Source organism: Lepidochelys kempii, chromosome 25 (genome assembly GCF_965140285.1).
Source record: "Lepidochelys kempii isolate rLepKem1 chromosome 25, rLepKem1.hap1, whole genome shotgun sequence".
NCBI lineage: Eukaryota > Metazoa > Chordata > Testudines > Cheloniidae > Lepidochelys > Lepidochelys kempii.
Window position 1 is genome coordinate 15,583,456 of NC_136404.1, and position 12,352 is coordinate 15,595,807.

The 12,352-nt window shown below is 54.0% G+C and overlaps 1 protein-coding gene across 2 annotated transcripts in view; it reads left to right on the top strand.

Annotated features, from left to right (window-relative positions):
• The first annotated feature begins 2,206 nt into the window (after positions 1-2,206).
• The window catches only part of APC2 (APC regulator of Wnt signaling pathway 2), a 46,714-nt gene continuing 36,568 nt past the window's right edge, over positions 2,207-12,352 (top strand). For both annotated transcript variants that reach the window (XM_073323878.2, XM_073323879.2), the window contains exon 1: positions 2,207-2,337. In XM_073323878.2, the coding sequence (XP_073179979.2) occupies positions 2,284-2,337 (54 nt within the window). In that variant the 5' untranslated portion in view covers positions 2,207-2,283. The remainder of the gene's footprint in view (positions 2,338-12,352) is intronic.

The window sequence follows — 12,352 nt, forward strand, 5'->3', positions numbered from 1 at the left end:
TCAACCCTTCTCCTCCCAGGAACTGAGGACACCAGGAAATGCCCAGGGACCTCTCCCGCTGCTGCTTTGTTTTGCTGTAAATAGCGGGGGGTGGAGTAGCATGCAAGGTGCAGGCGTGTTCATGGCTCGGGCTGGTTTGGAGCAGCCAGGACTGGGCAAGAGGCTAGAACAGAACTGACCGGGAGCCCTCAGGAGGGGAAGGGAGCAGGATGTGATTGCACAGGCAGGGAGGCTGCAAGGTCATTCGATTCACCTCTGTACTGCTGGCACACGAGAGGTGTAAGCACGGGGAGAGTGGCCTGATTTTAAACGTAGACCCTGTTCTGTGCCACCGTTAGGGCAGGGGTGGGGGTCTTTGCCGAGAACTGCTCTGAAGTCTTAGGTACGATTTCTATGCTCCAGGGCACAAGTGTAGCTGAGGATCAGGAATATCCCCTTCTGACACACATCCTGTAGGATCTTGCAAGGTCCAGGTGTTGATTTTGCAGCTTACAAAACCCCTGTTCCCCTTTATGCCCCGGCTTTGTAAAGGCTGGGGCAAGGGGCGAAAGGGAAGCAGTCTCGCTGCCCAACAGGAGGGTATAAAGGGAGGAAATCACCCTGATAGGCTGAGGTAGTGGAAGGGCTGGACTAGGACTCCTGGGTTGTACTCCCAGCTCTGGGAAGGGCATGCGGTCTGGAGATGAGAAGGGAGTGGCATTGGGGTCAGGACTCCTGTGTTCTATTTTTTGGCTCTGCCTCTCACTCACTGGCTCACTTTGGACAAGTCTCTTCCCTTTCCCGCACCTCAGTTTCCCCCATCTGTAAAATGAGGACAGTGAAATTTAACCCCTCCTTGCAAAGGGGCTTTAAGATCTAGGGATCGAAGATGCCAGATAACTAAGGGCTGTTACTTGTCCTCAGTATGAGGGCCTGAGAACCAGGAAGTGAAACTGACTAGAAATAGACATAGAAAGCCCCCACTGACTTCAATGGGGCCAGGCTCTATGTCCCCCTCCCCCCCGGAGGGTGAAATTCAATAGTAAGAGTTCGATCCTGCAGATGCTGAAGGATTACAAGATCAGGGCCTAAAGGCAGGGTGACCATATTTCCCTCTGCTGAATACGGGACCCCCTGGTTAAATTACTCTTATTCGAGCAAGTTCAACAGCAATCAGTCAGAACTATACAGTACAAACGTTCAAATTAACATCAAGTGAACAGAGCCCCTGTTAAAAAGAAATGGGGGAGACAGAAAATATGGGACAATTTGCCCATTTTTAAGAAAAAGTTGGGACACCTGCAGGAGGGCTGAAAAACGGGACGTCTGTTCACCCTACCTAACGGAGAATCTGAGAAGACAAGTGTCTGATGGGGATGGGGTTTGGAAACGGTGGAGGGTTTGCTTCTCGGATAATAAGGGTCAGGAAGGAGTTTCTGCAAGTGGCCAGCTGAGCTCCCGTTGAAGCGATTGTAGTAATGCAGCTGACACAGCACGGTGGCGTGAATGGTGTGTCACGGCACCTCCAGCCGTGGCTCGGCAGCTTTTGAATTGTTACTTAAACTGAAATAAATGGTAAAGCAACAGATTTGATTGTTAAAGTTCTCTTGGTTCTAACAATCTCGGGGGGGTTCTGGAAACTTTTTTTTTGTCCGTTTACGGAATAGAATAATAGGAACATCGGGCTGGATGAGGCCTCAAGAGGTCCAAACCCCTGCGCTGAAGCGGTATGAAGTAAACCTAGACTGTCCCCGAGCAGTGGCTGTCCACTCCAGCCTGTTCTCAAAAACTCCCGTGGCAGCCTTTTCCGGAGTGTAACTAGCGTCATAGTCAGAAAGTTTTTCCTAATATCCAACCTAAATCTCCCTTGCCGCAAACTTAGCAGATTTCTTCTCGGCCTGCAGCCGGGGGCTGTGGAGAACAGTTGATCACTGGCCTCGCTTAGTCTGAGAGGAGATTTGTGTATTTTCATCTGATGGTTTCAGATGCGACCTGCCGTCCCCCTGATGCTTCTGGCACCGTCGGCGTCTCCCTGGCTGTCTCTTCAGGTCTTGTGTATTCACCACCCTGCTCCTACCCCACCCCCATATTTTTCCAAGGCTCACGCTCCTTTGCAGCTTGCCTTGCACCCTTGAATTTTCCTCTTTCATTGCTGTTGCATTAGATCTAATAGCTGGAGCCAAATGGGATCTGCTGCCACCTAGGGCTGGGAGCCCCACACACTTGTAAAAAATTCCACGCCAAGGACCCAGCCCTTTAGGAGGAGACAGAGAGAGACAGATACAGCTGCAGGATGCGGGCTACATGGGACTGCTTTGGTTCCTGTCCTTTCTGCATTCGACCTTCTTTGGAGACGAGGTAAAGCAAAAGGCGATGGATATTTCAGGTGCAATCGACTGGCAAAGCCAGCTGACGAGGGTCGGGGGAGAAAAGGAATGATATTCCCCCTCTTCCCCCCCCCCCGCTGGTAGCTGTATATTCCGGCTGCCATCCTGAGTTGCATATTAAGCAGGGTCAGCAGCAGCCTCCCTGAAGCTGCAGGGGATCTTGGGGGGGTTGGTGCAGGAGACATAGAGGGTGGGGGGCATGTTTGGGGACTGTGGTCTCCGCATGGAGCGATCGCGGTGGGGCTTTTGATCCACGCGCTGTTTTATTTGGAGGGAGATTGGGGCACGGTCGACATCATCATCTCCTCCATGTCTAGCCCCATGGCACAGGGAGGTGCCTGGACTGGAGGGGACGTGGCCGCAGAATGTGTGTCCTGGCTCGGTTTGAGTCCGATGTGGAGCTGTGATGACAAATCAGATCTAGCAGGTTCAGTGGGGAGCCCAGAATGGGGACCCTTTGAGTTGGAGAACGGAAACAAAGCTCCCTGCAGTGGGAGGCAGAGCCTTGGCCCTGCCTGGCTGCCGATGGCTTCGGCACAATGGCAAGGTGTGTGTGCATTTTCTAGAGGCGTTAATTGCATAACAGACCGAGCAGGGCTAGCTGTGGGCCAAGCAGCCAGGGCTTTGCGCGTGCTGCTTGGTAGGGCAGGTTCTACCCGGAGAGAGACCGAGAGATCCACGACAGCGGCTCTGTTTGTCTTTTTTTGCCCACCTCTCCATGCCGCTGTGTCTATACGGTGATGCACTGGGCTGATTCTCCATCCCCATCTCTGCACGGAGGGCTCTGTACCTCGGATTCCTCTACGCAGCTATGGACTCTGGGTGGCTGGGCTTCCCACAAAGGGTTACAGTGCGGCTGGGAGCCAGTGGGCATGGCGGGCTGCTGCTGGGTTCCTGGCAGCTCACCGATTCCATGGCAGGGGGATTGCAGGGATGTTGGGGGGGGCGGTGTTTGTTGCCCAGCCAGGCAGGGCCCTGGAACCTCTGTTGTGCTGGGGGACGGGGAGGTGACCCGGTGGTGGGTGCGGGGTACAGCTGGATCAATGCAGGGTCTGTTGTTCTGGCTGATCATCCTCTTACCCTCACAGCCTAGCCATCAGTCACAATGATGGGCCAGCTCCATCCTGGGTTTAACTCCACCGACTCCAGTGGAGTTACACCAGGAAGGAATTTGGCCTGATATCATATTGCCTTTCATCCAGCAGCATCCCAGACCGCCCCTGCGCGCACTCCCTGAGCAGCAGCTGTCTCTGGGGTGGAGCTCAGCAGCTGTGCTGCACTAGACACATGGCCCAACACGTCTCTTCGATGCAGGGAATTTCAGGGAGCACATAACCCCCCCCATCGCCCCATGCTGGGATCTAGCTAGGACGCTGGGGTTCCTGTCTCGTGGGGAAAATGCCAGGGGATATCTTAGTGACCGTGAGCAGTCTGGGCCTCCGTCTTTTGCGATGACACATCAAACAGCCCCCCTGGCCGTGCAGCGCCCCTAGAAGCCTGCTGGCAGCATTGCTTTGAAATTCGGAGGCCTGACGGTTGGGCCTTGTATGTCTCTCCTGGATCCGGAGGGTGTTTTCATAGGAGGGGGGCAGGGGCTGGCGTCTCGAATTGTACTGCTGAATTCTGTACTCCTGGGGCATAATTGGGAGGGGCAGAACATTAAACCGGGGCTTGGTGTCTGGCTTCGTTCGGGAATGCTGAGTGTCTGACAGCCCTGTAGAGACCGGCCTGAATTTCATTGCGAAATAGCTTTTCCAAGGCACTGATGTCTTGCTGCGGGGGGGGGGACCCAGGGCTGGAGCTGCCGAGGGGAGTGCAGGGCAGGACTGAGGGTCTTCAGCGGAGCTGGGTGTTGGGAATGGCAGGGGAGGCCCTGGGTTTGGAGTAGCAGGGGGGCTGTGAGTCAGGATTGAGGGGCACCAGAAGAGCTGGGGGTTGGGGGCTGGGGGGAACCCAGGACTGAGATAGCAGTGGGGGCTGCAGGTCAGGATTGAGGGACAGTGACAGATGATTTTAAACAGCTTCTTGCATTGTATTCTTGTGGCCGGCTCTCTCCGCAGTGACCTGACCAGACAGCAAGTGTGAAAAATTGGGACAGAGAGTGGGGGGTGTTAGGAGCCTATATAAGAAAAATCCCAAATATTGGGACTGTCCCTGTAAAATCAGGTCACCTGACCGTAGCGTGGCCATGCAGGCGGAGGGCTCTGCCTCCCTTTTCAGGGTGAATTGATGCTCCTGTGCTAATGGACCCTCTAATTCTGGGTGACACTTACCGGGGCTGGGGCAGGTGTGGTTAGGAGGTGGGATCCCAGGGCATAGGAGACAGCCAGTCCTCTTCCCCCCCGTTATTTTCCCCTCTGCTGCCTGGCCACTGTTGTCTCTTGCCCCTCTCCGCTCTGGGGTTGTACCCTCTCCACATCTCTGCTGTTCTTCAGTTCACAGCCTGTCCCCACCCCGTGTTTGCTGCGAGGAGCTCCACCCGAAGCCAGGGGCCTGGAGACCTTAGTCAGGGGAGGCTTGAAAACAGGCAGAAACGCAATAGCCTGGCCGGGGTCGTCCCAGCGTCCTAATCAAAGGCCAGCCCTGCTGGTGTGACTGCAGGTGGTATGTTGCTCTGCCCTGAAATGGTCTGGGACCCGTCCTAGTTCCCTGGGAATCGAGCTTTGCTGCCTCCCAGGTGCCCACCGCATCCCATCGCTGCGCCTGCAGGTGCTGGCAGGAGGGAGGGGCAGGGACGGCGAAGGGGAGATCTGACAGAACTCGGGCAGCATGGGAGTGTCAACAGGGGGGCTTGGACTCTTATCCTGGCAGTGAGATCTTGGAGACAGTGGAAGAGTCTCCCCTGGGTGGCCATTAAATCCAGGCTGGACGGGGCGCTGTGAAACATGCTGTATTATTGCTTAGAGGCTCCACTGTGCCGGGCCCTGCATGGCCCCAGTGGGAGACAGTCCCTGTCACAGGGAGTTTGCAATTAAGAGACCAGATAGATAAAGGCTGGGAGGGGAAACTGAGGCAGTGAGAGGGGAGGCCTCCAATGGAGATCCTAAATCACATAGGTCTTTCCATTTCTAGCACCTCTGCTCTCTTGTGTATACAACCCATACTGGGGCCAGTTCTGCCTTCCATTCCTGTGGACTTGTGGGGGTAACAGAAAGCAGAATTTGAATCTCCTCTTGGGGGCTGGATCCTGATCTCGGGGATGCCAGTGCAAATCTGGAGTAGCTTCATCAGAGTTGTCAGGGGACTGGCTCTGAATTTGCACCAGCCTCACTGGGCATGAGGGCCACATCCTGAAGTCAGGGGAGTGACTCTGGGTGCCACTGAGATCAGGATCTAGCCCTAAATCCATTGAGTTAAGTGGAGCGACTCCAGATTCACCCAAGTGTCCCTGAGATCAGGATCTGGCCTGCTGCCTCCCTTCACTTTCCTACTTCCTCTCCTATCTCTCCTCCCTTTAATCATTCCCACTAGGTCTCCCGGCCCCCAGAGCAGGGGCTGGCAGACGCAAATCTGCCCAGGGGTGTGTGCCAAGAGGAAGGATCTATCCTGGTTCCTGGTGATTTGTGGAAGTATAAAAATCCCAAGGCAGGTCCTGAGCCCGGGACACTTTGTTTATTTCAGAGCAAAAACAGATAAGAAATGAATACGGATCCCCGGGATCGTGGCGGGTTGTCAGGCCGTGCCCAGGCGGGGAGGTGCTGCAGCCGGGCCATCTGTGCAGGATCTCGCTCTGTGAGATGTGGCCTCGTTATTTCATTCCGGCTTTCTCCATCTTTTCTTATGAGCCCATCAGTTGTGCCTTGGAGACTGGGCTGTGCACAGAGGCTGCTGGAGAGAACCCGGACCACCAGGCCTGGTTGGTGTGGGGTTCTCTGTTCCCCTCTGTGCCCACTTGACGCCCCCTTGCTTCCTGAGAGGCTTGCGTTGGCTTTATTGGTGTGGGGGAGTGGATGCATTGAGCTGCCTCCGGTTTGTAATCGTCCCTGCAGTACAGCCTGGGATATGTTCAGAGGCGGGTGGGGCTAGCTCTCTGGCAAACCCTCCCTTGGGGCTGTTTGTGCTGCTGGTTATTGGGTTTCTCCCCCCCGCCCTTGCTCCCCCAGCTGGGTCCCCCTTCGCCTGGAACCAGCCTTGACTCCGGTTTCAATTAGTGGAAGCTGGTAACAACATGGTGTTTGTTTAATGCCCCCTGGGACCTGCCGGGGAGGGGGCTGCCGTGCAGAGGAGGTGTCTGTTGTGATGGACGTGCTTGCTTTTCTTCCAGCGGGGCTGTCCTCTGCTCTCTGCAGTTGCTGTGTGTGACTGGCAGCCCCCGGTGCCTCTGTCCCCACCCACGCAGCCCCCCCTTGCTGGCCTTCCTGAGCTGGAGGGCGCCCCTGGGGGTGAGAGTGGGGTCTGGGTCTGAGTCTGAGTTTTGACCTGCACTAATTTGAAGCCAGGCAACAGCAGATGCAGCCCCCTCCCGCAACACCCCTTTGTAACCTCGCTGTGTGTTTCCCTCTCCCTTTCGTGTTCCCCCCACCCAGCTCTCTGCACCCCATTCCCAAAGGCATCTGTGGGTGGGACACAAGGCCAGGAGTGTTAGGGAAGAAGCTCCTGTTATTGGCCAAGGTTGTAGCAACAGGAGATGGAGGCAGATGCTTTACACCCAGTCGCCTACTTTCCCCTTGCTGACCTACACCCTAGAAGGACCAGGTGACAGCAGAAGCACCTCGCACCCCCCTACCCCCGCCCATGAATGCCCGGCTCTCTCCCACCTACCTCTAACCCCCTCTGGGTACAAAGCCAGCTCCTGGCTAAGCAAGGGGAAGCTGGTTTGACTTTCCACCCTAGAAATCTCCCCGCAACATCTGGGCTGGTAGCGAAGACTCCTGAGCCTGGGGATGGTGCAGAATAGATCTAGTCCCTGGCAGTGATTTTAATTCTAGCACATGGAGGAGCCAATCAACACAATGCTATTGTTTCCCCCATCTCCCCCGCGTCCCCTCCTTGCGCTGCATCGACTAAAATTGGCCGTTGCCTCGTGAGAGCCGCAGGCCGAGGTGACGTGTTGTGTCCCCAGCAGATCTCCACGGCGAAGAGGAAGGCTCCCGAATGTCAGGACCAGTAGATTTCCCCCCTCATCAGGAGTATCCATGGATACCGTTGCTTGGGTTCTTGCAGGGCTGCAGGGAATTAGACTTCCTGGAAATGAACACAGGAGCGTTTGCAGTGTTGGTCCCAGGCTGAAACAGAGACAAGGTTGGGGGGGGGGGATACATCTTATTGGACCAGCTTCTGTTGCAGGAAGGGAGATGCTTTCGAGCTTCCCAGAGCTCTTCTCCAGGTCTGGGGAAGGGAACCAGAGTATATGGGGAGCACTGATAGTCCCAGGGGGCAAAGGGCGAATGAAATTCCTCTTCGCCCGCGGAGATGGCACATGGATCTCTGCCATCTTGGCAGGTCCAGATGGCCTAGCTCCGCTGGTCACTGTCGAGAGGGCTGTCACGAGAGGGGGTGCCCTCGGCTAGACCTTGCTGTGCAGCGGGCTAAAGCTCCATCCCTTTCTGTGTTGCTGGGTGCAATGAGACACTTCAGAGGGGCAGGTTTGTGCCAGACTTAGAACAGGGGCCAGGTCCTCAGTGTGTGTAAATCGTCACCTTTAATGAGTTCAGTGGAGTTACGGTGCTGCACCAGATGGGGATCTGGCCCTGGAAATCAAAGGCTTTTTTTGTGTGCATTGATCAGCCGTAAGGCTGGGGGAGAGTGGAGTTTCTTCCCCCTGCTGGCAAAGTCTTGGGGTTCTGCTGGGACAGAGGCCAGCAGCTGATGCCTGATGAGGGCTAGTGACTGGGATAGTGGCTTAGATTGGCAGTGAGAGCCGGGAGCCGCATTGGGAGCTTGCCGCCAAGTTACATAAGGGCTTTGCAGGGGGCAGGAGCCGTGTCTCTTAATTGATTTCCTGGCTGATATTTTCCCAAAACTATCAAAACACTCTGGAGTGTATAATGGTACTGAGCCAGATCCTCGGGGGTGATCTGCGCCGCCGGGTGCCTGGCTCATGACCTCTATGTCAAAGGCTTGGCCAATGTCAGATAATGAAGCACCGTCGCTTCCCTGAGAACCTGTACAGATCAGTACAGAGATACCGTCAGAGAACCTCAGATCAGTAAACTGAGGCCTGGAGCAGGGAAAAGACATTGCTCATAGCCACACAGTGAGTCAATGGCAGAGCTGGGACCAGAACCCAGATGTCCTGAATATTACACCACCCTCCCCTTCCCAGAGCTGGGAATAGAACCCAGGAGTCCTGATTCCCAGTCTTCTGCTCTGGTCGCTAGATTCCACTGGCCTTGCCACAGGCCCTTGACTATTAGCAACTTGGGCCAGGTGCACATCAGTCCTCTACACAAAGTGCCACCTGCCTTATAGTGAAATAACGAGCCCCACATTGCTCCCTGTTACATGTTCTCAGTCTTGCTTGGTCAGTCTGCATGTGCTAATTATCTACTAATTGTGTGTGCGTGTCCACAGGGCCACTCTCTACCTCCAGCTATGTCACTTTAATGTCAGCCACTGGCCTCTTCCAGAGATGTGGCTAGGCCAGAAGAGACCCTAAGTTCTGTCCATGGTGCTGAACCCTACATGGGGGCTGGGCACAAGGAGTTACTATGGGCATCTGAATCACTGAGTGTCCCAAGTGAGATCAGGACTCTATTGTGCAAGGTGCTGCACATACACACAGTGAGAGAGCCCCTGCCCCAAAGAGCTTCCAATCTAAATAGGAAAGAGTGGGGTGGGGGGGAGAAACTGAGGTACACACGGGGGAACAACTTTTCCAAAGTCCCACAGCAGGTCAGTGGCAGAGTTGGGACTAGAACCCAGGTCTCCTGAGTCCCAGCCAAGTGCTGCTGCTATCTATTGGCCTGTGCTACGGTCTAATGGGAGTCTCCATACAGCAGCATAAACCCCGCAGTTACCCCTGTGCATGGGGTGGGGTGGGGGGGGTTAGACTTCTACTGCTTCTACTATCCAGTATTTTTTATTATAGCTTGAATGACTCACCCCAAGGCCTTTCCCCCATCCTTGGCTTCCAGCCTGTAGTCAGAAAGATGGTGGCTGCCCATGGGGAGGGATCCAAAAAGGTGGGGGGAACATTCAGAGCAGCTGGTGCTGTGAGCACAGGAGCTCTGAGTTCTAATCCCGGCTCTTCCACTGACTCTGAGTGGCCTTGAGCAAGTCCAGTACTACCTCAGTTTCCCCAAGCTATAAAATGGGGACAACAACTGGCGCCCAGATATGGCACCGGAGCAGAAAGACTCAGGTTGGGGCCGGGGATCTAATAACGAGCATAGGGTCACTCGTTCCTCTGGGTTTGTGCTGCGTTGATTTGCCTTTGGAAGGTGTGAAGAATTACCTAGCTGCTAAGAATTAAATCCCCCTCGTGGGAGAACATGACATTAATTTATAATGATGAGAACTTAAAATAACACAGGCCTCAGATTGCTTGTCCTGCGGCTCAGCCTGTCACTGTGTGTGTCTGAGTGAGCGAGAGAGCGCGCACGTGCGTGCCGGCTGCATTGAGAAGAAGTGAGCTCCGACACTCAGAACGCACTTTCCGGTCCAGAGAAGAGCCCTGCGTTGCTGAAGCGAATGTTAGAGCTTCTCTGGAAAGGTGCCTGTCTGGGACACCTGCTCTAGCCAAACATACGTTACTGGGCTCAATAAAGGGGTGACTGGTGCTCCAATGGTCTCTTCTGGCCATAAAAATCTATGACTCGCTCAGGTTCCCCCAGACCAAAACGCCCATTGCAGACGGGGAGACCTAAGAGGAGGCTGATGGGGCTGTTGGCTGTACATCAAGCACGTTATGCCTTTTCCGCCCCCAGTGGAGAGAACTTGTCCATGCCTCGGTTTTCCCCTCTGTAGAATGGGGATGTGACATTGACTTGCCTTTGTAAAGCGCTTGGAGATCTACGGCTGGGAAGCGCTACAGAGTCGCCAAGCGGTTACAGCACGGCGTGAATAACATGACACAGTGCTTGGACTCGGCCTGGAGCGCAGCAAGGTAAAGTGGGGGTGTGCATGCCAGCAAACTGCAGATGATTGTTATCTGCGTTGTAGCTCGGAGCTCCAGCTGCGGGGCTCGGTGCCACACCAGCACCCAGGGAGGGGCTAGGCCTGCCCCAAAGAGCCGATGAGCTCAATAGGTGTGACAGACAATGGGTAGGAAGAGAGACAGTGACCCAGGCAACATGCCTCTTCCCGAGGTACAGTTCTTCTCTAACCTGTGAGGTCAGGAAGAAATATTACCCTTATTTTACTGATGGGGAAACTGAGGTGCAAGGCAGCTGTGATTTGCCCAAGGTAACAGGCAGGCCAAGGAATAGAACCTAGATCTTCTTAGTCACCTGTCCAGTATCCTACTCATTAGACCAGCCTTCCTTTGGGAACAAGAGCCTTCAGAGAGGTGAATAACAAGGGGGCCAAAGATAATGACTCTTCAAATATTTAGTAGGGGGGAAAAGTGAAATTTGTGGCACCAAATTGAATGTAATGGTTTAAGAAAACCGGACAGGTTTTCATTTTCCCTCTTTATCTTGCGGATATTTCATTATTCACCCCGGCCTCTGCTATGCAACAAGGTCAGATTAATACTTCCTTCTGGCCTTACAATCTGTGTGTGTCTAGTGAGAGGGTGGGGGAGCGAATACTTTGGATTGTTTTCATTAAAGAAACTGATGTTGCAAAATAAAGTGAATAAGATGTTCGGCTGTGACTGGAGGAGCCCTGCTTCTGCCATCAGTAGCATCTGAGGCCAAGGACAGAAAGATGCTAGGATGGGAATCGAAGCTAATTAAAAAGGAGTCAATATATTTCTTCCCTGACATGGTTAGAATGCCTTGGCGTGAAAAACGCTTTCTATCTGCTTTATCCAAAGGAGCGTTACGACTGTGACCTATCTGATCATGGTTTACAAGTCCCTGCATGGTGAAGAGATTTCCCTAGTACCGGGCTCTTTATCTAGCAGGAACAAGCATCTAATGGTCAGAAGCAGAAGTTAGACAAGTTCAGATTAGGAATAAGGGACTCGTTTTTAACTCCGGCAACAACTGACCTAGTGGTCTTGTGGCGTCTCCATCACTTCAAGTCCTTCAATCGCAAGTGGACATCTTCCTAAAAGAGGTGCTGCAGATCCAACAGATGCTGTGGGGTCGACCCAGAAATTGGTGGGTGGGGTACTCTGGCCCATCTGGCGTCGGAGGTTGGACTAGATGGTCATGTCGGTCCCTACAAGTGTATGGCTCCACGAAGGGCCAGATGTTCAGAGAAGCCCAGGAAGTCCGAACACAGAACCCCAGCGGGGTGATGCCCGCTATGGAAAACCCAGCCCTCAGTCTGCATGGGCCTTAGGGAGTGCATTCTTCTGGGACTGCATTCATGCACAAAGGAAATGCTGAGTGCGGAACAGAAGCTCATCCATCTCACTTGATTTGAAGTGGGCAAATTTTGCCACGGAACAAAACGATTCATTCAAGTGATATTCATTTGTAACTCGGTCCCTCCGCTAGCCCCGATTTAAAACCAAGTTGCCTACGCCCCCGCAAAAGAAGAGTCAATCCCACTTCTATTGATGTCAACCGCAAGTTTCCACATTGACGTCAGCATGCGCTGGGCCATCTCCCCGGCTGCGCGAAAGGCAAGCACAGCAAAGGAAAGATCGGAAAATGCCCTCAAAGCTTGGGAGGTCCTCAGGATCCCTGGTAAATATCTCAACACCCACCTCAGCCCCAGGAAACTCCAATGCAGCTCCTATTTCATAAGAACCTGAGCATGCCCCAGCTGGACTCTGACCCTGGCTTCTACCTTCTACCTCTGGGAATGGAGCATGTGCCCAGCAGCCAGGGTTAATTTGCATTCTCCATCTGTGTGAGCATTGCCCCTTTGCGGCTGGGCTGGGGTTGGTATGAAGGTTAATGAGGGAATGATTTTTAAAAGCATTCGGT